This window comes from Ruditapes philippinarum, unplaced genomic scaffold, assembly GCF_026571515.1.
Source record: "Ruditapes philippinarum isolate M1 unplaced genomic scaffold, ASM2657151v2 ctg430_1_1_1_1, whole genome shotgun sequence".
In the NCBI taxonomy this organism is placed as follows: domain Eukaryota; kingdom Metazoa; phylum Mollusca; class Bivalvia; order Venerida; family Veneridae; genus Ruditapes; species Ruditapes philippinarum.
The window spans coordinates 32283-58139 of record NW_026856399.1 but is presented as its reverse complement, the minus strand read 5'-3'; the positions used below and the strand labels follow the sequence as shown (position 1 = coordinate 58139).

The 25857-nt window shown below is 32.8% G+C and overlaps 2 protein-coding genes across 2 annotated transcripts; one reads left to right on the top strand and one right to left on the bottom strand.

Moving 5' to 3' along the window:
- The first annotated feature begins 541 nt into the window (after window positions 1–541).
- Window positions 542–14328, top strand: LOC132746375 (putative leucine-rich repeat-containing protein DDB_G0290503). The gene is made up of 2 exons (XM_060735497.1): window positions 542–698; window positions 13458–14328. Exons 1-2 carry the CDS (start codon window positions 606–608, stop codon window positions 14160–14162), a joined length of 798 nt encoding a protein of 265 aa, XP_060591480.1. The 5' UTR covers window positions 542–605; the 3' UTR covers window positions 14163–14328.
- An 8448-nt stretch (window positions 14329–22776) lies between these two features.
- LOC132746377 (O-acyltransferase like protein-like) lies at window positions 22777–24474 on the bottom strand. Its single transcript, XM_060735498.1, has 3 exons — window positions 24292–24474; window positions 23462–23604; window positions 22777–22913 (listed from the first exon to the last, which is right to left on the bottom strand). Exons 1-3 carry the CDS (start codon window positions 24434–24436, stop codon window positions 22791–22793), a joined length of 411 nt encoding a protein of 136 aa, XP_060591481.1. The 5' UTR covers window positions 24437–24474; the 3' UTR covers window positions 22777–22790.
- Window positions 24475–25857: the final 1383 nt, after the last annotated feature.

The window sequence follows — 25857 nt, the reverse complement described above, 5'->3', positions numbered from 1 at the left end:
AATGAAAAATGGTATTGGTCAGGGAGGTGTCAAAAATGTCAGTGTACATTAGCAAAACTACTATGTTTACACAAAAGTCAAAAAGATATCCATTGGAAGAACTGTGACGACACGCGAACACTTTCACCTGAATGGGCCCTCGCAAAGATCTTTATGCCAATGGGCAATGAGAAAAACAAAGGACCAGATGATACTGACCCTAGTGCAATTTTCATCGTAATGAAGATGTGTGATTTGTTCATGAACCCAATTAAAGCAGGAAACATTAACGGGGTAAGTAACAAAATCATATATATAACAAACATGAAATACCCGCTTCAAATACCCTTTCAAAATGTACGGAATAAACAAAGTTTTACAGCTTTGCTGGACTTTCTCTAGCGAAATATCATTTTTGGCAAATAAATGTAATCATATTAAAATAAAAAGATTATTACCATACAAAATAAACTTCACCGTAAAGTAAATGTAAATATCAACTTCCTTTCTTAGATTTAATTTAACATTTTATATAACGATTTCAGATTATAGATGCTAGAAACGAGCTTTTCCACTCGCCTGACAGTTTAGTAGAACCTGGCGACCTGGAAAGCTATTTTAAACATATGGAAAACCTTGTCTCGGATGCTTTAAATGACCCGGACAATGACGAAGACTTAAAACGTAGTATCGGTGATAGCCATAACAAAATTGTTAAGGTAATTTTACAAATATACGCCTCAATGACAAGCGTCTTCTTTGTCATGCTTTCGTTTACTGTGTTTCATTAGAAAGTAAAAACACACGACGCCAGTGTTCTAGTGAGAATGCTTCTTTTTTTAATCTGGAAACACATTCTCACTACAACACTGACGTCCTGTATTTATAGAGAGTATCTTTAACAATTGCATTAAACAAACACAGATCAATGACATTCAATAATATGTATTACTAAACTTAATCAAAAGCATGACAGCAACGTACTTATGGTTAATTATGCTGAACTGAAGAACATGCACATTACCTCTGAAATGAATGTTTTTCCATATTGTGAGTATCATGTCCTTACACCACCTAAATGTGCCTGAAACAGTGACTAACTGTTTAACCTATTACTAATTGAATTAAAAATGGCGGACAAGGTGTGTTAGATCTTTTTTGTACAGGAAGATTTGGAGTTTTGTACTGGAATAAATAGTCGTATTTTGAAATTAACTATGTAAAACTGGACATAAAGTGACTGTTGTTAAATAGAAATGTGAATTTGATGGATTTAAAAACCTGGATTAATTATAAACTAGTTATCTATGGAAGACAGGTAAACAGGTGAAAAAAGTCGATACTATACATGTACTATACTGTTATATATAGTAGATGTGACCTAGTTGTGACCTAGTTATTTATCGGTCAGTTTACAGTGGACAATTGAACAATAAAACATAATACATTATACATTAAACATTATACGCGTTATACGTGTTATATGTGATGGCTGATAAACCTAATACGTACAACTACACGTTAGAAATTGCAAATCTAGGGACACCAGACAACCGTCCCAAACGAAACTATTCTGGCGTTGTCAGTCCAAGCGATACGTCTGGCGATCCACCCGCTACCAGAATAAGGGAATACACGAGTCCGAATGCCGGTGATGAACAGGATATAGCAGGTAGGGTTCAGGTTCCAGCGACGATGTAACTTTTTCCCATCCTAAAACATCTCTACCCAGCGATAAGACCGATCCTCCTCCCGCTGACGGCGCATCTGGGGTCAATGCTCAGGATACTGGTAGTTTGATCAATAAAAAACCTAATTATGAGCAGATCATTATTGATATATGCAATGATAAGACAAATGTTGATCACCCAATATCTACTTACGACATAGATACGGAAATATACAGCTCTTGTGCAAATTTAGAGATACAAAAATAAGTAGACGAGTGTTCCTCCACAAGCGAAATTTAAAATATAAAAAATCAAATGATTTCAAAGTGTTTCTATCAGATGACCTAACTCAAAAGCGTCAACAAATGGTCAAAGCATTGGAGGAAGCCAGAAAAGCAAATAAAATGTTATTGCTTCCCATTGGACCGTAGATGGTAGGATTTTCTACAAAGTGAAAAAACAATCGTGTAAAACCTTGTTGACTGATATAAATGAAATAGGTGAACTATATACACTTCACGCAACGGAACAGAGATCCAGTCGATAGACAATCCCTTAGTGCTTTACAAACTTTTCATGATATGTACACGCTTTTGACAGTGTCAATACTTCTATAATAATAATGCATATTTGTGTTTCATGATGTAAAATATGTGTTTTTTCATGCATGTACGGATTTAGCATTGTTTATGCTACTACTGCTTTATTAAATTATTACTGACCCCGCACGTTCCCCCCTCTCGAACCGCTCGCTCCACCACCTCCCCAATTTTACTACCCATGAATATATAAATAAATAAATAAATAAATTAATAAATAAATAAATAAATAGATGAATAAATATATAAATAAATGGATGTATGAATAAATAAATAAATAGATAAAATATTAGTACATGTTTATAATAAAGCGTCTTATGTTTAAAAAAATATTTATGAAATATATCCTTAACATATGTCCTACCTATATTATCGAAACGGTTACATTTTATATCCAGTAATACTTGGTCACCACTCTTGATTAAATCAAAACACAACGCAAAATTAAAATGTGTCACAGCTTGCTTACCACGTGGTTATGTTTACCAATGCTATTTATATTCGGCTATTTATAGCGATTTTTTATCGTTATAGTGCACGATCTCTATTTATAGAAAAACCAATAAAAGTAGCACATTGTATTATTTTTATGTGCAATATCGATAAGATAAAGGTACTCCACTGAGGTATGGTCGAATGTCACAAAAAAAGTAAAGTTTCACGAACCGATAAATTTTGTTACCTGCGTGTTAAGGACATTTATACAGAATCAGTGATACATTGATATGTCTTCTTTGGCTTGGCGATTCGTTTGAAACATATGTTATCTCCAATTTCGTGGGAAAAGCGTTTAAACGCCTTTCAGTTTGCAAATCTGAATGTAAACATCGGTCACGTGACGAGTTTCAGGAGGACTAAAAAGCGAAACGGAGAATTTTTTGTGTATCGGCAGCAACGAAAGTGCGAAGGTGGAACATACAAACAATGCATAAATTTAAGAGCAAATTATGGGTTTGTTTGTTAAATTTCTTGTTGTGCACATATGTTCTTGTTATTAAAATCATTCAAACGCAATTTCAATATATTGTAATCATGTTTTTTTTTACTCCGTTACAATGATGAATTTAGCCAAACGTACGGAATTTGAAACTGACATACACAAACTTTACAAATATTCTATATTAAATTGAGTGTTTTTGTGTAATTAATAAATATTATGTATTAACTTTAATATGGTTAAAATATCAAGTTATATAGGCTAAGAACATTTCGTTTATCAAGACCGTGTGATGGGTCCTATTTCAAAGGTCACTTTTATTTATCTGACACCCGTTCAGAAAAAAAAACACTGTAATACCTTTTGTACAAGTCAACGAACAAAAAAGCATCAAAAATCACACCACACACACAATTTCATTCCAGAGAAAACGATTCCGTTTCCTCTTTAACTCGGATCAAAGCACTGAAAGCACTGGCTTCATGCCACATTATAGGACAATTAGGCGTCAACTTTATCAGTAAGTAATTTGTTTGTATGTGAAGTGCATATAATTAAATTCTACAAGAAAAAAATCGATGTCCTAAATAGATCTGAAATTTTATTTTTATCATTTTACACACATACTTGCATATTTATCCGGATAGGATGTAAACTTTGTTGATAAGAAGATTTCTATCTATCATTAATATTACTATTATCATTTTTGATTGTATGCTTGAGCAGATATCTTGATAAATTTCTTTTTTATTGGAAGGCCTCCCTACTAGTGATGGGCTTTAATGTTATCAATATATTGAAGCTTCCCGGTGGAAAAGAAATTGAGAGCGGTGTAAGGGTAAAAAAGGAAAACTGAAATAAAAATCAACAAGGCGACGACAACGTTCATAGGACGCAGCCCCCGACACACTCAAGCTGCCATAGCAGGGTTATTGCCATTACTAGTGAAATAAACTTAAAGCTGATTATATAGTTGTTGTTTTTTAAACACTAACTTTATTTCAAATTTAACGAAACAAACAAAATAATGATATTTGCAAGACAAAAGTGAAGGGCAGGTAAATAAAAGTAGCTTTAAGAAGAATTCAGTAAGATATTAACCTGACCTATTACAACAATTATTGTTTAAACTATGTTTTAAAATACTTCCAACTCCTAGACGGTAAATAAACTTGGAAAAGGGGCGATGCATATCTTAACCAGGGTTTTTACTCCTAATAGCCTGTTTTATCATGACATACTCATTTTTAATAGTTTTGTAAATATTTTAATTTGATAAAAAACTTCAAAGTTCAGGTTCATTTCCCGACTATCTTGTTAAGACACGAGTGACTGGTTTCAAAAAATGCAATGGATAAATATTGATCGGGTGCATTTGATTGCATAGATAAGTAAGTAAGATAACACTACTTTTCCTGTTTTATAGCACTGAGATCTTTACTTTTCTCGTCTTTTTTAACCCTACTTTTATCTATTCTTTCTTTCTGTTTTTCTTTTTCTTTTGTTTTCTCTTTTAATTTTCCACTTGAAAGCCTGAAATTAAAGTTTTCATTAATAACTTAGCTGTGACCCTGTGTTGCTTGGTCATATGGATGTTGCGTTCATTGAATGCTACTATTCCTTGTTGATCTTGTTTTTCGTATGTATGTTTTGGAGATAAGGTGGGTGGTACTCTTAATACTTTTGAGATAGTGTATCAAAAACCTTTGTAAATTGTTTCGAAAATACTGGATATCGTTTTGAATAGAGCTACTGTAGTATTTTAAACACATGAACGAAAAAATGGGTCATTCAATGGGCATGCTCTGGAGTAAAGGTAACTAATACCTGCACTCCAGTTACGCACTGTGCATGTATGTGAATACGATTTAACTCTGACACGTTTTCAACAGAAAGGTCCCCGAACTATATTATAATAATGTTTATGATTCTATTAGAAACTTGTTTAGAATTTAATGATTTTTCGGTGAAAACGATACCTACAGATAAGATCAAAGTGCTGAAGACACTGAAAAAAATACACTAACACATTGTCACTCCAGTTTCACAGGTAAATGAATTCTATATGTCAGGTTTTACGTCTTAATATCAGTATACATTTGCTTATTGAGACTTTTGCTTTTGAAAATAATGTAAACGAGTAAAATAAACCCTCCTTTATGGGCAAATAATGTAATGAGTAGCATCCCCGAATTCTCTTTCATAAATTTACTTTATCAAATTCTTTTCTTTTCAAATATTAAGAACATTCTGTCTACTTCTTGAAATCTTCCTTAGTATAAATACGAAGGTGCGTTATCTTTCGGTAACAGGAAGAAAATGACAGTCTCTTCATTTGATCATGACTGTGAAAGAAATCATGTTTTGTGAACATAGTTATCCTGTCGATAAAAATTTTGCAAGAAATCTTGTGTACCTGTCTTATGTTTTAGTGCTAACACTTAGTATTTATTTCCAAAGAAAATTTTCTTAGGCACTTTTAGCGTTTGATAACAGTATAATCACTATAACCGAAATACTTTGGAATTAATTGTAATGCCTGTAACTGTGAGCATGCCTAAAACGAAACTTGTCCTTTCATAATACTGAACACGTTCATAAATACATATTTTGTTGCATCTAATAAAAAATAACATCCGACCGATACCTAGATACCATAGTATAAATCATTGTCATGTAAATATATGTTGATTTCTTCTTTTTTTCTTCTGTTTATCTACTTGAAATATACGCCGACAACCTGACGGGTACGCACGAATTTCTTGCTCTATTTTATAACCTTCTTTTACTTTTCCATTTGGTTGATAAATTCGAGGTCACTGTCACCCTTGTGAATGTGTACTACGTAACTTCTATAAAATTGTTAGCTATTCATAGACTTCACCATAAATTGATGAATTATTCTCAAACTGCGTCAGAGTATACTTTATTAAGTTATTTTTAACTATTTAAACTGCGTCCGAGTTTGTTTTGTTTTTGTTTTTTATGCCCCCGGGCATATAGTAATTGAACCGTCCGTCCGTTCGTCCGTCCGTCTGACCGTACGAGGTTAACCTAGAACGGCAAGTTGGATTTTTCTTTTTACTTGTATTGATTAGTAAGTGTGTAAACTTAGAAGCCATTGGTACAGGTAGAAACCTGTACCAATGGCTTTTAAGTTTACACACTTACTAATCAATACAAAGTACATGATCTGGGCAAGTTTCATAACTCTGGCTTTCATATTTATCAAGTTATTGCCCTTTTTCAGCACTTAGAAAATGAATAATGGTTAACCTAAAACGGCAAGTTGGAAATATCTTAAGTGCTATATTTACTAATGGCTTTATAATTTCCACACTTACTTATCAATACAAAGCACATGATATTGCCAAGTTATATAACTGTGTCATCCATATTTCCCAGTTATTTCCCTTTTTTCACTTTGAAAATAGGGCCTTGTCTGGTTAACCTATTTTGGCAAGTTGGATTTATCTTAAATTTCTCCTAATTGCTTAATTTCTTTACTGATATCTTTCATATTTAGTAGGTGGATACCTTTGATGGTCCTCCAATTTTTTTTTGGAGTAAGCGGTCTCTAGGGTCAAGGTCAAGGTCACTGGTTTAAAAAATAAATATATACCTTTTTGCTCATACAGCCTTTATTTTTTAGTTGATGTCTTAGTTTAATACAAACACCTTCTTCTTTGGGTGTAGTATGGGGTCATTTGGGTCAAGGTCAATGTTACCAATGTCAAGGTCACCAATGTTAAAAATAGATTTTTACATTTTTACAGGTGTATTGACCTTATTCTATAGACAGATATTATTTATAATTGATAGAAACATAAACTTTGATGGAGTTAGTGGTCAGTTGGGTCAAGGTCACCAGTGCTAAAATAGATTTTTACACATTTGCTCATACAGCCTTTATTAAGGGACAAATATATTTTATATTTGGTAGGGAGATAACTTGCATTGTATTCATCCTTTCGATTGGGGTAGGGATCAGTGGGTCAAGGTCAAATGTGCTAAAAATAGATTTTTACACATTGCCCATACAGCTTTTATTTATTGACAGTTGTATTTCATATTTGGTAGGAAGATAACTTGCATGGTATTCTTCCTTTGGATGGAGTAAGGGGTCAGTTGGGTCAAGGTCACTTGTGCTAAAAATAGATTTTTACACTTTTGCCCATACAGCCTTTATTTATTGACAGATGTATTTCATATTTGGTAGGAAGATAACTTACATGGTATTCTTCTTTTGGATAGAGTTAGGGGTCAGTTTGGTCAAGGTCACCAGTGCTCAAAATAGATTTTTACACTTTTGCCCATACAGCCTTTATTTAATGACAGATTTATTTCATATTTGGTAGGAAGATAACTTGCATGAAGTTAAATATTTTTCAACTTCACAAGTCAGAGCAATGACTTGGCAACTTATATTTTTCACAATTACAAAATGCCATGACTTTGTCAAGTTATAAAACTTGTGTTTACAATTTTTTGGCGATTTTTCTGTCCATAACTGAGTGAATGGGTAAACATTTTTTGAAGTATTGCTACTGACAAGAATCTGAGCCGGGGGCATTTGTGTTTAACAAACACGTTCTTGTTGTTTTTAATTTTTAAATATACAATTAGGTTATGAAAATATTCACCAGAAGAATTTCTCATCATAACTCTGATTACATATTTTATTCAGTTGTTTTTTTAAATATTTAAACTGCGTCAGAGTTTTTTGTTTAATTTTTTAAAATATACAATTGAGTTATGAAAATATTCACCAGGAGAATTTCTCACCATAACTTTGATTACATATTTTATTAAGTATTTTATTAACTTTTTGCAATGCTCTACATCTTAGTGAATCATTGAGAAATCTCTTGTTAAGAATCAACCTAAACGAAATGAGGTTGGTCAAAATAAATATATAATGCTTTGTTTATACATTTGACAGCCTATACTAATTTGTTTGCAATATTACGGTATCTTTGCTGTGTTTTTATGTAACTTATACATTGTTTTGCCTTATCTCACCTTATAGAATTCATCTTCATTCCAGAACTGTTTTTAGACTTTGCTATTTAATTCTAACTGAAATTATTTTTGTGTAGTTTAGCTCGTTTCACACTCGATTAGTGAGTACAGATTCCATCTCTTCTTGCAGTCATCAAAATTATAACATACAAAGTCCTACTTTTACTCTCCTTCCTCCTTTACCTCTATTTCTTCTTATCTCTTTTTTCTTCACTTTAGTCTCACATCATGATACTGCACATTTACCTACCTATGAAATCAACATTATGTTCATGACGGTTAAACAATTTCATCTGGTACAATCATCATCAATTACATAAATATAATACACTAAGTAAGACGACCATCATGGACACATATAGAAACTCCGGACTGCTGCCAATATTTACTCATTCTTTAATATTGTTGAATATCTACTCATCTCATGTGATGTTATTAGCTTTGTATATAGGTATAATCACAGCCATGAATAAGCAAAAAATGATAATTCATCCCAAAAGGCAATATGTCATAAATCATACAAAAGTACATATTAACATCGTTTTTAGCTATTTCTTGTTTCAAAATTTTATCAGGAGTATTTTGTGTACGTGGTTTTATTAAGTATTACTTCTGGCGGGAGATATACATGAACACCCAGGGCCTGAATCTACCAGCTCACAACAATAAGCATATCACATCACTTATCATTTGTCCACCTAAATTTACAAAGCATACGACATAAACTTGACATTCTTTATTGCGAACTTGTTGACTTTGATATTCTTGCCTTCTCTGAAACATGGCTGAACAAAACAATATCGTCTGATGATCTTAAACTCTTATCTTACAATACTCCTGAACGAAAAGATCGGATTGATGATTCTCATGGATTCTCATCCTCTATGTTCGTGAAAATCTGCATTATAAGAGACATGTTAATGTGCACTTTGTAAAAGGCTTGTTAGTTAATCTAATTATCACTCAAGGTCCAGCGTACGAGGCTTATGAGGCTCTACGTTTAATGTACATAATTACTCCAATTTCACTTTCCAATGTTTTGGAAAATATGTAACCTTAAATGTTATTCTATTTCTAATGCACTGTAGTATTAATATATTTTATACCTCTATGCATGAAATCAAGCAGCTCGATCACTGCCTCCGTATTCTGATCCATATAAATGTACAGTTGCAGACAGTTAACGACAAATATCTTTTATTGAATGATTATGATTATGTTCTCAACATGAAAACGCAAAAATGTCTCTTATTAACAAGAAGATCTCGAAAATGTACATGAAACTTAATTTATCCGTACTAAACAGTGGTGGACCGTACCATTCCGTACCGTTTCGTAATGCAACGCAATGAACCGTATAAGACCGTGCTAATCCTTGCCTCTCCGTAGTACAACGTATTACAATCGTGGCTTTCCGTGACAATGCCGTATTAATCCGTATTAAAACCGTAGCTTATACGTAGGGTAACCGTACAAATACGTAGTTCTCCGTATCAAACCGTGGAAATCCTTGACAAGTTGGGGCCTACGAATCAATACGGACTAGTACGTTTTCGTACGGACCAGTGCGTATCAGTACGGTTTAATACGGACTAGTAGGGATACGCTACGGTTGATTTTTCCGTAGCAAATGTTTGTGCATGTTCAAAAATTGTCAAGGTTCGCCACGGATATACAAGGACTACTACGATTGATTACGGTTACACTACGGAGAGCTACTGACCAGTACGGGTAGCTACGGACGATGCCGGAATTAATCCGTGGCTCTTACGTGGTCGTTTTCCGTGAATATGTGACCGGGGTATAAACAGCATCGTAATAGCTGGTGTTGGTAAACACTGTCTCAACCAAAAACATCGATTCCATCTCCCAGTTTTTTGTGTTCTCAAATTTAGAAAACCCTCTCAACGTGGATTTCAACGAACTATCGGGGTGACTTTGATCAACTCCGACAAGATCTACTAAATTATAACTGGCATACATGCACTCACGCAGATATAGACACATATGCTGACAATATAACAAATCAGATCATAAATAATGCAAAAATTAATATACCAAATAAACAAATACATGTAAGACCATCAGAGGCTCCATGGATGACTAGCACAGTAAGAAGCCACATTAGAAAACGAAAACGCATTTACAGAAAAGCAAAACAAACACAGTCATTACGTCATTGGCAAAAATTCCGATAAATAAGAAATGAAACTATTTTATTAGTTCGCGAAGCAAAATTAAATTATCATTGCAAATTATCGGATAAACTCAAAAGAGGATCATTATCGTCTAAAGACTGTTGGAAAACGTTAAAATCATTTATATCATCACAACAAATAACTCCAATACCCCCATTACAAAATCCTAAAACACTCGAACTAAACTTTACAGATGAAAACAAAGCAAATTTATTAAACGACTATTTTAATAAACAAACACTCATTGAAGATTCAAATAAGTATGTACCTGATCTTGGTCCATCAATGACAACAACTTCACTATCTGAACTTACACTAAACTGAAACAGAAAAAGTCCTAAGATAAGCATCCGGTCCGGATGGTATCAGTAATAGAATTCTTTGCGAAGCGTCACATGAACTCTCTCAACCTCTTTGTGACTTGTTTAATGTCTCACTTCTTTGTCGTAAAATACCATCGACATGGAAAATAGCTCATGTATCTGCAATTTTTAAAGGAGGTGACTCCTCTCTTCCAAATAAGTACCGCCTAATCTCTCTTCTTAATACAATGGAAAAAGTTTTGTGCGGCTAATATTCAAACATCCTTTAAAACATCTCCAACTTGTTTTTATCTATGATACACTGTGCAAAGCACTTGACAATGGTCTAAAAGCACGGGTTATTTATTTATTTTTTTTGATATCAGTAAAGCATTCGATAAAGTTTGGCATAAAGGTATCCTTTCAAAACTCAAACATGCAGGTGTTTCCGGCAGCCTTCTCAAATGGTTTACTAGCTATCTCACTAATAGGCGTCAACGTGTAGTTATATCTAATTCAAAATCATCTTGGGGTACTCTTTCAGCTGTAGTACCACAAGGTTCTAATCTTGGCCCTCTTCTCTTTCTAATTTTTATAAATGATATTGTTCTAGATCTCCAATCAACTGTCAACATTTTTTCTGATTATACAAGTCTCTATATTATTATAGAAAATCCACAAATTGCAGCTCAACAGTTGCAAACTGATATACATACAATCACAACATGGGCAGACAAGTGGCTTGTCACATTCAACCCATCAAAGACAGAATCACTCATTGTATCTAGGAAAAATCACGCAAACCATCCTTCTTTATATATGCTCAATCACAATATACCAGAAGTTAGTGATCATAAACACCTAGGATTTTTTTTCTTTCTTATAACTGTAATTGGCATTCACAAATTGAATTTATAACCGAAAAGGCTTCGAAACGCGTCAATATAATGCGAACGTTGAAAACATTTTTGGACAGAAAATCTCTTGAGATAATTTACACTTCATTCATTCGTCCTATTCTTGAATACGCAGACGTCATTTGGGGAAATGCTTTTCAATATGAACTCGAAAGCTTAGATAAGATTCAGAATGAATGTGCTAGGATTGCTTCAGGTCCGACAAGATTAGTTTCTATCGAATACCTAATTAAAGAACTTAATTGGGAAACATAAGAACAAAGACGGTATAATCACCGATTATTTCTGTTTTATAAAATGCAAAACAATTTGACTCCCGACTTTCTCTCTTCCTTAATTCCTGATCAAACTAATACAAGGTGTAATGTACGTAACTCCGATAATACTGCTGGAATATTATGCGCGAACTTCTTTATACTACAACTCCTTTCTTCCCTCTACTATACGCGATTGGAACAACTTACCAACCGAAGTTCGGAACTTACCAACACTTTCATCATTCAAAACCTTCTTAACACGTAACACGAAACGCAAACCTAAATACTACTAATCTGGTAACAAAAAATTACAGGTTCCCATACACGTCTTCGATCAAAATGCAGTTCTTTAAATTATCATCTTTTTCTAAGAAACATATCTCCCTCACCTTTATGTGAATGTGGCCAAGTCGAAATCAACTATCACTCCTTCTTTGAATGTTATCGCTACAATTTGTACCGAAATAAATTATTTATTAATATTAAAGCTTTTGATATCAATCTCGATATTCTTCTCTTCGGAAACCCTGGCCTATCAGATGATGATAATTCAACAATATTCTCTAACGTGCAGTCTTTAATAGCAAAAACTAAAAGATTCCTTTAACGATTTGTATCATAGTTTGGAGACCTTTCTGTTGGAAATGTGTCAGGGTTAAATCGTATACATATACATGCACAGTGCAGTAACTGGAGTGCGGGTATGAGTTACTCCAGAGCATGCCCATTGATTGGATCATTTTTGCTGGGGTTTACATATTGTGACGGCAAAGAAAGGGAAAGCGACAGAAATGTCACATTCAGATGTTCGTTCATTGGTTCGTTTTTGCCGGGGTTTCATATTGTGACAACAGGGAACGTGCTTTTATGTTTGACTATGATACAAATGAGAAAGAACACCAAAACACTCGGCAATCTGATTAATACTCGGGGGCTACGCCCCCTCGTACAAATCAGATAGCCTCGTGTTTCGGTGCTCTTTCTATTACTTAACACATACCAAATAATTATGAGACTCTCCTTCCCCTTTTTCTCTTTTGTGAATTACTACTTCTTTCATACTCCATATATATTTTGTTTCTATCATAGTATGGTTATATATATTTTTCTCAGAAAATTTTACATCACCAGTTCGACACCGAAATATTTAACAACTAAAAGGAGAAGAATTCTATAAGACCTAGTCTTTCGTTCTATTCCTCTTCTTTGAATATTGTCAAATTTTATATGTGTATATATTTTAAATGTTATTATGTACATATTCTGAGAATAAATATGTTTAAACTAAACTAACCTATTACTATGAGGAAATATTCTACTAGTATATTATGAAATTTGCATTATCAATATTCCAAACTGCAATATTTTTAACCCCCTGGTCATTTTGTATTAAGGGTATATCGCTTTATGGGGGCCTTCATTCCACAATGCAGGGTCTCTCAACATAAATTGTTGCTGTCATTTCAAGAAAGCAATTTCCACTATGAATTTTATTCAAAATGACAAAGGTGTAGAGATGTACTTGTTAAAATTAAAATAAAATATCACGAATTGGTCTCCATTCATTTTTTTACAGTTAAAAGAAAGCGAAATGACACTGACATTATTTGAAGACGCACAAAAAGCGATGAGAATTAAAAGGACAGCTATATACTACGACTTTGAACAGTATCTTTGTGACAATGATCTAGAGCAACTGAAAACAATATTAAAATTTGCAGAACAAGTCACGACGATTACGGATAGCCAACAGGATATCAAAGCAAATGATGTAGATTTTCAAAAATTAGAAGAACGGTTAAAAGAAAAATCCAAAGTATTGCAAGAGGACATTGCTAACATCAATACTAAATTTCGTTATTCAGAAGACAGGGTAAACGTTTTTAAAACACAAAATATAGAAAAGCAAGAAGAAATTACTAGCAACAATGCCAAAATTCGGATTTTAGAAGATAAACTGCATAACGAAATTGCAAACAAAAATGACACAATTTCGGATTTAAAAGAAAGGATTAATGACAGAACAAATATAAATGGTATACTGCAAAAAGAACTTGCCAACAACAAAGAAGTAATTCGGGTTTTAGAAGATAAATTGAACATAAAAGAAGAACAAATTAATGGACTGCAAGAAGAAATTTTAAAAAACAAAGACACAATTACCAACATTTTGCAGCTAAAAAAGAACAGGGAAATTGATAGTTTGAAATTAAAAATATTTGCTACAGCGTGTCTAGCTGCTGTAATATCAGTGGTTTATTTAGGTTTAAGAAAAAGCTAAAATATTTATTTAAATAGAAACGAACGAACCCAGTTCTGTAACAATTTTCAAGAATTTAAACATAGTAACTTAGTTAAAACATTTACTTTTTGAGTCTTTTATTGAGTCTAGTGTAGAATACTGTTGCTTGCTATAGCGACTAAACTTACTGTTGAATAAGCTTTTCTTTTCAGATGTTGATATTATTGACTGTTTTAAAATATGTATAATAATTACATTTCCATATCATGGTGTGAATAAAATGCTCCGACTTTGTGATTGTTTATACTTTCTCATTGTAAAAGATTTCGATTGGAAGTAATATTTACAATAATTATATTTTCAAAATATCTAAATGTCAGTAGGCGATTTCATACTGAAGTTTATTTATTCATCAAACATATATAAACATGTAATTTTCCAACGAATTCTTGAGGTGTTCCTGGAGAAATAAAACCATCTAACAGTATTGTACTAGAAACGCATTGATGCAAAGCATCAAATGCGACGCCAAATTATATTTGATCAAGACTTGCTTCTATAAACTTAACAGAAGATGTGGACTTTATATCAGTATCATTACATGTGACCTGAAGGATAGGACCCTGTTTAAGTTGAAACTTGGACCCAAAATGCTTTTCCTGCCAATATGCAAAGGCAATTTATAGTCAATTAACCAATAACTAATAAGACTCATGCCATAAGAGAGAATTTCTTCAGATTTATTTTACCAGATACAAGGATACTAGAGTCATCAGCATATGACAAAAGCTTATTGCTTATGATTGCAGACATGTCATTGACATAGATTAGAAATACAAAGCCATCAGAGAGGACATATGTCGCCTCATAATAGCCAATTGCATGTTGCAGCTACTGTATAGCAAGAGACACACAAAAATCATTAACACAGCAAAACATTTTTTCAAGGGACATAACGCTGTTACAAATCCTTAGACCCAAAAACCTAAGTAATATACGCAAGTACTTACGCTACCGATCAATCCTGTAAAGTTACATTTAAATTCCATTTATGGTATGCATTCGGCACGATATGGCCAGTTATGTGTTGACGTGCCGTAAAAATCCAAACAAACAAACAAACAAACAAAATTAATGGTATAAGAGGAGTAGACCGGTCAAATTTTATTAACACCTTTTTTGAAGTGCCATAACTTCGTCAAATATCATTAAACCGAAACACTCGTGTAATCAGTCCTGTAAAATTTAGTGAAAATGCTTAAGTGGCATAAGAAAAGAAGTCCGAACAAACTTAAAAAATAAAATTCATTAAAATGGTCTTTAAACCCCAATCAAAAATTTTTTTAAACCGGATAATGGAACGTTTAGGGTACAAAAAAGATTGGAAATGCCCCCTTTCCCTTGTAAATTGGGGTGAAAAGGGCCCCTTAAAAAAACTCAAAAATCTTTAAACCCCAAAAAACCCGGGTTTTATATCGCAATACTTGAGCTACAGAATTAATTTTGGGTAAAAAAAGGTAGTCTGAAAAATTTTTTAAAAAAAAAAACCCTTTAAAAAGGGCCCAATTACTCTGAAAAAAAAATCTTTTGAACCAAAAAAAATCCCGGGACAATTTTGCAGTTTTTTAAAGGATTTAGTCCGGAAAAGTTTTTTTTGAGGGGAAGGGAAAACAGACAAACTGACGACGCAGAAGGCCCCCAAATTTTCCCCACTTTCCCGTGGGGGTGAAAAAAAAGATTTTTTTTAAATTTTTTTTAAAGGGTTTTTAAATTGTGTTACCCGGGTTTTTTTTAACTTTCAAAATTAAAAGAAACAGAAATTACGGGGACTTCCCTTAAACTTTAAATTTGATTCATTATTACAAAAACACTTTAACACTAAATTGCAGGTTTTGTTGGTTTTTTGTTTTTTCCCATTTAAATAGAGGCGTTTTAAAAGTTTTTTACATACAGTAGGGGGGCCCTTTAAGAAATTTGACACCTTCCTATCATTGGGTTTTCCCAAAAAAGGGGTTTATTTCCCAGTTATACGGGGGGATTCGAAATTTTGTTTTCAAAAAAAAGATAAAAGGGTTTTCCCTTGGAAATAAAAGTTCATATATCATTTACCTTTAAAAGGCAAACTGGTTTTTATACTAAAATTTAATTTTTTTTGCTATATGTTAGGTTTAACCAAAATTAAGGTTAGCTTTCCGAAGAAAACCCCCTGCTTTTGGCAAATTAACATAAAAATATTTTGGAAAATAATGTTGATAGTCGAGTCATTAACTTGGGGCCACAAAGCATTTTTTTTTCAAAAATGAAAGTTACCATGTTGGGCCTGTAAAAAACGGGAATACCGGGTTTAAGATTTTTCTTCGCTTTCCCTAAATGGATACTTCGCGAGTTTAAAATTAAATAAAAGTTTACCCTTTAACTGTTTCTTTTAATAAAACAAAAATGTTCCCGGGAAGTTTTTTTCTGCTTTTTTTTCGGTTTCCCATTCCCATAAAAACTCTAATTCTCTTTCCCTAACTATACCCTATTCCTTTAACTCCCCTTCCAATCTTACTTGTACAATTCTTTATTCATGTGTGGTATTGTTTTGGGACATTGGTTGTGACCATGAATCATTCAAATTAACACTTTCTTGCTATTCCGGCGGCGTAAGATACCCGAGTTAGATAATATGCGTTGATCCAAATAGGGAAACCAATTGGCGGAACACATAAAATGCAATCTTGTGAAAAGATAAAAGGTAACGGTGTGTAATAGACAGATTAAAACAATTACAAACAGACAATATATATTTCATCATCCATGGGTATGTATGTTCCATTAAGTATAATCAAATGAGAATACCCACAAAAATAATGTAAAAAAGGGAACATCTTCAGCAAAATGTGAAAATTTACTACAACCACTTTGATCGTAATTTCTGTGGGTAAGGTAAAGTTGTAAATAGAAAAAATCAAACCCTAGGGAATATAACAGTGTCAAAAACAGATCAGTCTGATTTTCTTTCATAATATATCCATTTAGACAATCATGTGCAGTTGGTGTTGTACACATCCTTTAAATAATGGAAAATAATGGATTCGTTAAACATTTTATATTTTCCAATAAGGTGTCAGATAAATGTGCGTTTGTATCATCTTCGACCTAAAGTACACAATAAGAACCCAAAGTAGTGCTTCAAACTTGTTTTAAACAAGAGACGGCATCGACGTTATAAAACAAGGAATGGCAACGAATACCAAAAGCAATACTCGAGAACTCGGTCATTTTTCCGATCGAGAACTCAGTTACTCGGAAGATTTTTAATGATCAGACAATATCAATACCGTTTACATGCTACTTTCGTTTTCTATTTAAATTAATAGAATTCGTCAATATAAATAGGGCTGCAAGGGAGGTGACTTAGAATAACCAATAAACAAATTAATTAAATTTAAATCAACAACATTATATTTTACAACATCTTAATTAATGCAACATCAAATTTAAAACATGTATAGCAGTTCATATGTAGTATCATTTTTTTCTTCTTGAAATAATATACTAGAAGACTGAACGGCGGCCATGGATATAACTAGTAAATACATGATAGTTATAAACATAAGAGTTAGTCAATGACAGTATAAATTTATTTTTTATGGTAACAAATAAAGGTATAACAGATCAATAACAATATTCTAGTATTTTTCTCTAAGTAAAGTGTCTTACTTCATCTTAACATCTTAAGGTCGTTCATGCATGCACGTCACAGCACTACGCTGTTCCTTAGTCTACACATCAGTTTTTTTTTTTCAATATTACGGGTCAATATTTATTAACACTGTATTTATTGAGGGCAATCATCTTGTCTACAAGTTCATAATTATGAAAGTCTGTTTCTTAGTTTATTTACAAGTTACCCAGCAGCAGAAAAATCTGACGGCACTGATGTTGCGGGTACCACTAGCACCTGTTTCGTAATTTCGGCGATTCTCGGAAAGTTCTTTACATTTTTTTTCAACCTGTTGAGTGGTTCTGAATCACATTTGCTTGAAAAACAGCGTTCAAGTTAATTGTTAGTTTTGTCACATTTTTCTGTTATATAGCACATTAAAATTCAAAGCACTCTCCTTTTTTAGATGACACACTGTCACTTTCACTCTGCGCGCGAGAAGGTAATTTTAGTTAAATTTCATCCAAGCACGATTCAAGAGCTTCAATAGTAATTTTACGTTGCTCACTTTTAAAGAAAGATAAACGTTGTAACGCGGATCACGAATAGTGGAAAGCGTAGCTGTAGAGTAAAAAAACTAGGTAGATTATGGCTGATTACGTCTTTCAAATTCTCCCGCGATTGTTTACTTCATTTTTTAACTAACTGCGAATCACTGTTTTTTATTTTCACACTGGTATTCAAATGGATACATCTGAGAGCAAGAGAATTTGTCTCTGTGGTTACTGCGATAAAGTTCTTCAATATTTCCTTGAGATCAAGGATAGCATCCCACTAGTGATCGTTTAGCAGTAAATAGCTCTCACTTTTCTTTGTAAACTTATCGTGTAACATAATATCCGTTATTCACACAGTCTCTCTAACATGAGTTGCGTATAATCCCATCGATTGGAACATCTTGAATAAGTTCATTCTCAGGAACATTGATAACTTTCTGTCTAATTCTCATCTCTGCTGTTGAGGTTGTGTAATTTTCAAAGTGTCCGACGAGTTTATCTGTGATACGCAGGCTTCATAACCTCTGATCCCCTTTCAAAATTCCATTTTATTTAGTTCCGCCCATTGTTTTCTTGTTTAGGGCACACGCTTTTTATTACTTGGGGACCATACGCCGCTTTTCATGGAATGGCACGGAAGTGTCACATTGAAGGTTCCATGATAACCGCCGTATGAACACATCTGCGGATGTTTCTAAATTCAAAATTTAAGTATTTCACGTTTAAATGTTGAATTCTGCTTAAGCCGGTGCTAGGGGGCGTGGACGGTGACTTGCACTTTCCAGTACCGTCCATGAAGAGGCTCAATCAAACCGAGCCTGCAACATTTTCAATTTTGCCGTGTTGGGCTTTCTTTAGGGATTCTGTATTTATCTATTTTCTACTTAGCCACTATTTTACTAACATTTAGCAATTTAAGTGCGGGTGTATTTTTTAGCTCTGTCTCGTATCTTAGGATTATCATTGTCCAACATACATTCTGTGCTGTTTTCTAACAAGTCAAATGCTCCGATTTGAGTATGAGTTCGAAAATAAATCTGTATGATATTTGACCCATTAAATAAATGTGCAATTATTATTAAATTTTGAAAACTAGCATCCAAAAAACATGCGCACTTAAGGAAAGAAGATGACCATGTAAAACAAAACTGACAGAAAAGAAAATCATGTAAACAAGAATTACATAATGGCAGTTGCTACTTGTATCTCGAATTTCGTTTATCTCGAAGTTAAATACCCGGTCCCTTGAAATCCAAAAAAAAAAACAACAAGAATAAACTGTATTAGATTTTAGAAGTGTATTAGGTTAACGCATAGGAACAAAATCTTTGAAATAACTCAATTCAGTTATCTGTATGTTTATGATATACCACAAGGACACTATTTGTCACCGTACCAATTTAAAGAGTAGTGCTATTAAAAGTTCATAGTTCATAAAATATGGTCGTGTTCAAACTAGTATCTTACAGAAAGTCCTGAACATTTTCAAATAAGGAAGGACAAATCAATTTCAAACGAGTTTATAATCCTGCGCAATTATTTTCCTTTGTTAGGAAAAGAACAATACGCAGAAAATGTGCACTTTCCATGTACATGTATATTATATTGGATATTTTTCAAACATCACGTTGCATTGAAATAAAATGATAACATAAATAATGTTTTTATTCACGGTTTGAAAAAAATGGCATTTGTTTATGAATATTGCACCTTCTGTGGCACAAAAACAAACAAACAAACAAACAAAACGCAACAACAACAGAACACAATTTTACGCATTAATTGTGTAGTAATATTGACTTAACTCTTCAAACGCGTGTGAAAAACTCCTCTAAATAGTTTAAGAATATATGTTTACAAACGATGTCATTATAACGTTCTTTGGGTGTATCCGATTGTACCTTATATATCAGTTTCTCTTTCGTTAAACTAACATTTCTGAGATTACGTCATAGTGAAGAAGATACAAGTAGTCTGTATTAGCAATACTTTACATTGGAACTTTCTTATTGATTTGGTATGCAATAAAATAAACACTGAAATAACCCTTTGTAACGCATTCTTTTACTGGTGATATGTAAATTTTATTTTATAATAAGTACAGTCTTCGAATATTGGACTATAATTTCACTCGTTGGGGTAAGGATAACGAAATCTACTTTAAAATTTTACAAACGAATAAAACAAATTTTATATCTTTTCTTCGACTTTGTTCTGTTACCAAAGATTTCACCATTTTTATTAAATTTTCAAACAAAATCAACATATAACGAAAACGAATTATTTTTGTTTGACCTTAAGTATTCAAGAAGTGATATCTTTATAGTTTCTGAGCAGGTAATTTTAACATGGAATTAACCAGGTATCATTTATTAACACGTATATGATAACGTGATCTTAAAAATCAAAATCTTACTGAATCAGTAATTAGTGAAAGTGAATTCTTTTGTACACGGCTAATATATCCCCGTTAAACACGTCCAATTAAATATCGTAAACATGGGAAGTTTTATGATTTAAACACGAGAATATTCATACTTTAAACATTTGAATGTTTCATACTGGAAACACGTGTAGCTTCATATTCTTACACCTGTAGTTTCATATTTTAAACACGTGTAGCTTCATATATCAAACACGTATAGCTTTATATTTTAAACACAGCTACTTTATCGATTAAACTAATATTTCCTGTTGTAAAATTTCAAAAACGCTAATGTATAATTATTTGGTACAGGATACCATTTATCCGACAGAATGACTTAAGGAATGAAAACATTCAATGCACATAAAGGTGCGGTCTACCGTTATTGAGTAAATATCAAATAAGAAATATTTAAACTATAATAAAAAAAGTATAAAAATACCTACTTAAGTTTTGCTTTTATTACATAACTTGATTGCTTTTCTTGTTGATTCGAAACCGTTATAGTATTAATACTATAATGTCAATGTGGTATGTAAGATGTGGCAAAGCTTGTTATGGAACATATTGTTCAGAAAGTTTAGAAAATTCTGTACTTTGAATATATTATTCAATTTGATTGTTAATTAATTCGCTTATTGACTGTTCCGTGGGATGTACAAGTGATTTTATTCTCTTTTTACCGGGCATTAACAGATTCGTGTGAATTGAAATAAAACTAAGAAAAGTTTCATTTGAAGTAACATTAATTGATATATGTAATATAATATTTTTAAGCGCTATGTTTTCATATCTACTCTAACTTTGGTAATGCAAAGAAACAAGAAACATTTAGAAAGATGAAGTTTTTCATTTCAACCATATAACGACAAAAGTATAATACGAAAACGTTTAAAGTCGTAAGTTGTATAACAAATCTTTAATTGCACATATAATTATAGCGGGAAAAAAGTAATTCCAAATAAAGTTTTGCACTGTATAGTATTAATATGTTGATATTTTGTTCAAAACAACTAGTCACTATATCATTTTGAAGGGCATTAATCAATGCTATAGAACTTATATCAGTGAGTGAATTCACTAAATTATTGAAAAAGAAAAGATGTGTTTTCACTAAATACACATATGGCATACGTCTGTCCATTATATATAGGGTCAGAACTGCTTTTAAGTTTTTTTTATATAAGGAAGCAGCATAACTTTCGCCAGCACTATCAAGAATAATCGAAATATACAAAGTGATAGCCTGATGAATTTCAACGCTTTCCATGTAAATGTTTAATTTCCATTGAACATTTTTTTGATATCTATTTTTATTATTCAATATATACTTCCCGCATTATGCACATGTTATCAATAAAACAGATTTATTTTGACTGAAACTCCTCTCTCACCTTACAGCTTTAAATGCATTAATACTTTATACAATAAAGTGTTGAGGTCTGGGTTATTTTTGTAAGAGCAATTCACTCTCAAACCACAAACATTGAATTATTACAGAAATCGCTGTTTTTAAGCATGACATTATTCCATGTTTACGATGTAGACTCATAGTCACAAATTTAAAAGGGGCGTCCGTGGCCGAGTGGTTAATGTCGTTGACATCAAACCACTTGCCCCTCACATCAGTGGGTTCGAATCCCGACAGGGACTTTGGATTCTTTCATGTTAGGAAGCTATCCAGCTAGCTTACGGAACGTCGGTGGTTCTACTCAGGTACCCGTTCATGCCTGAAATAATGCACGGAAGGGCACCTGCGGTCTTCCTCTACCAGTAAAGCTGGAACGTCGCCATATGACATATACTGTGATGTGACGTAAAACCCAAAACAAACAAAAACAAACAAATGGATAAAATTTCTACAAAAGACATGTTAACAACAAGAGACGCGTTCAAAAAGGAACATATAAAATATAAGGAAAAATTTCTTTAAAAAAATCAGTTATAGTCTGCTTAAGAAGCGTTATGTAAGTAAATGAACTGGACAGTTCACCCATATTGCACTTTTAATTCGTTTATCTCTGTTGTCATGGATATCAACTATTTTTCTTTCTTCCCAACAACACTTTCTCTAGTCCCATCATTGGAGATTCAAACGCAAGAGAAATAACAAACGCTGCAGCATACGATACACATAAGTGGCCCAGGAAAATGTATATCTAAAATGAGAATACAAATTTCTTAATGCCAGGTTTTACGTCAAACATATAAGAGAGGTTCAATTGTTAATATAGAGGATATTGAAAAAGTCGAGATTTAATACTAAATTCATTGAAAGTTAAATAAAATGTTATGCGAGCCTTTGGCGAGCATAATGTTGTTTTATTAAACGAGTTCAAGAAATTAAGTTTATGATATACCTAAGTACTATAAGTCACATATTTAAAATACAAACAGTTAAATTTTTGGTTGACGCGCCTATAGCTATGTCTGTATATATCGCATATGAAAGTCACGTAAAAGTGTTATTGCATTAATGTAATATCGTTTATATTAAATGGGTTTATCACGTTGCTTGTGTGATAAAGTGTATTAACAATCTACTGCAATACTAATTGTACAACTATCTTTGAAAATATTTATGCTTGTTATATTTCTATCAAAGTATAATATAGTATGTATCTTTAGGAAAATGGGAGTTACGTTACATCCAACAATCAAGGTATACGATAATTTCTATTATAAAGAATTTTTATTTTGGACTTACCATTTCAAAATCGTACCATCTCATCAAGGTTCTTTTGCTAGAATAATACGCATACATCACGAGCGGATGTACTAGATATGCGCAATACGTCAGGCGGCTCAGTGGAATAATTGCACGCCATGACAATAAATTATAAACAGGGCCTGGAAATAAAAAAAGATAAGATTTCAATAGAAAATACTTCCAAGGATATTTAAAGTAAAAAATATCAGACTCTAATCTTATAACAGCTGTCATTATTGCTAAATTTTGAAACATTGTTCTATAACGAGACTTGATATAATTTGCTCCCAATCGGTAAAGTCTCAATGCATCTGAAAAAATTAACACATTTAGAAACCATTGATTATTTCAAAATGAACACATTACCAAACTACTAACCGTGCTACACAGGCGAATCATATTGAGAAAAAAACAAAGAATATTTCAGCCTTTTTATAGTAAAATGTTGTTTGTTTGTTTGATTGATTTGGTTTTTCGTCACACCGACACAGATTTTCTGGTGGAGATGGACCTCATGTGCCCTTTCATGCATTATTTCAGGCACGAACGGGTACCTGAGTAGAACCACAGACGTTCCGTAAACCAAATTAATAGCATCCTCACATGAAAGAACCCCTGTCCTTGTCGGTATTTACAACCGTGCGGCCAAGTGTATTGAAGTCAACGACCATACCAACTCGACCACGAAAGGCCATGAATATTATAAACGCAAGTGTTTTGTGCTGCAAATTAATATTATTTAAATTCCATTATCTAGAGAAATTTGAAATTAAAAATTCCCTTAATTTATAAATATGTTTCTAACATAGAGATTTTATCTTTTATACCTCCATATCCACTGGCACACGCGAAAATTACCCAAGCAACACACATTCCCCATGCAGTTCTTGACGTGGCATTATAGAATGCCGACGTATCATCGTTGAGAATGTTTGTACCATCTGGTGAGTACAAGCCGTATAAAACTAGCATAGCGATTACTGTAGCAACAATCCAGCCGACAACATTTAATATCTAAAATAATATGAGAAAAACACCAATATCGACAATTATATTAAAACAGAGAAAAACAAAATCCCTAAAGAAAGCCAATCATAGCAAATTGTACAATGTTGCAGGCTCGGTTTGATTGAGCCTGTTCATGGACGGCACTGGAAAATGCGAGTTACGGTCCACGCCCACAAGCACCAACTCAAGCAGAATTCAATATCTTAACACAAAAATGGTGAAATTTATACTAAAGACCCATAATGGCGCAAAAATGTTTTTTTCTTATTTCTCCAACGTTTTTTTTTTTGTGTTTGTTCCTCTAGTTTTTCATACCAATTATGAACCATACTTGGTTGTGTTACGAACATTAACAATTTAAAACTTGGGTCGTATTTTATTCAATCATACTATATTTCCCATATTTCTCGTCAGCAACTTGTAAAACCAATGATATTAACGGTTGATTAACAATATAAATCCCTCCAAGCGGCTCGGGCTATTGAAATTTTTAACCAGTTACTGAACGTGTCAAAAGTTTTTTCAACTAAATTAAATAATGTACATGCTGGAAATGGATAAACAACCATGTTGTTCTTATGTTGATAAAATTATTGTTATAACAACAATGTTGTTTCTACGAGTATAAAAAATAAAGTTATAAATACAATAAGCAATTTTGTACCTATGCAATTTTAGACAAACGATGAAGTTTAATATGGACTAATCTAAACAAGAATATAAAAGAAACCACAAACCTGCGACATTTTGACCTTGCACTTTGTAATATGTAGAAGATATCCGGTGAAGAAACCGACGACGTATGGTCCTATACGGGTCCAAGGTTTGAAATATAAATCTTCCATCGCCTTATTTCCACTGTTAAATACCAAATGCAAGAACATGTGATTACTAATATGTAAGAAAAGCATCTCAAATGTAAGGCAACAGTACATGCTTTGCAAAATGGGAATTTTATTACGTCATACAACGTCCGTGCTCAAATGAGACGTGCATTGACCGTATCGATATTCCTCATTGCGTTTTTGTTTCTCGTAGAGTGCAGTCGTAATTCTACAGTAGCTGACCAATCGGTGAGGGTCACAGTGTGTAAAAGTCATATATAACGAAATTTGAAAATGTGTAATCGTGTACATTGTTTCCTATTGTGGTTCGCATCTAACACATTTTCTTCCTTTTTTAGTATTTTGCATATTATTCACTCAGTGTGTCATGCACTTATATCGGTCGCATAATACGATATATGAACAAAACAGATCGAAACAACAACTACGCATAGTTTCTAAGTATATAGTTATATAAAAAAGCTAAATAATTATTGCTTATTATGTTATATCATGCTATACAATAATATGCTATAAGTATAACATTCAAACAACGAAAAG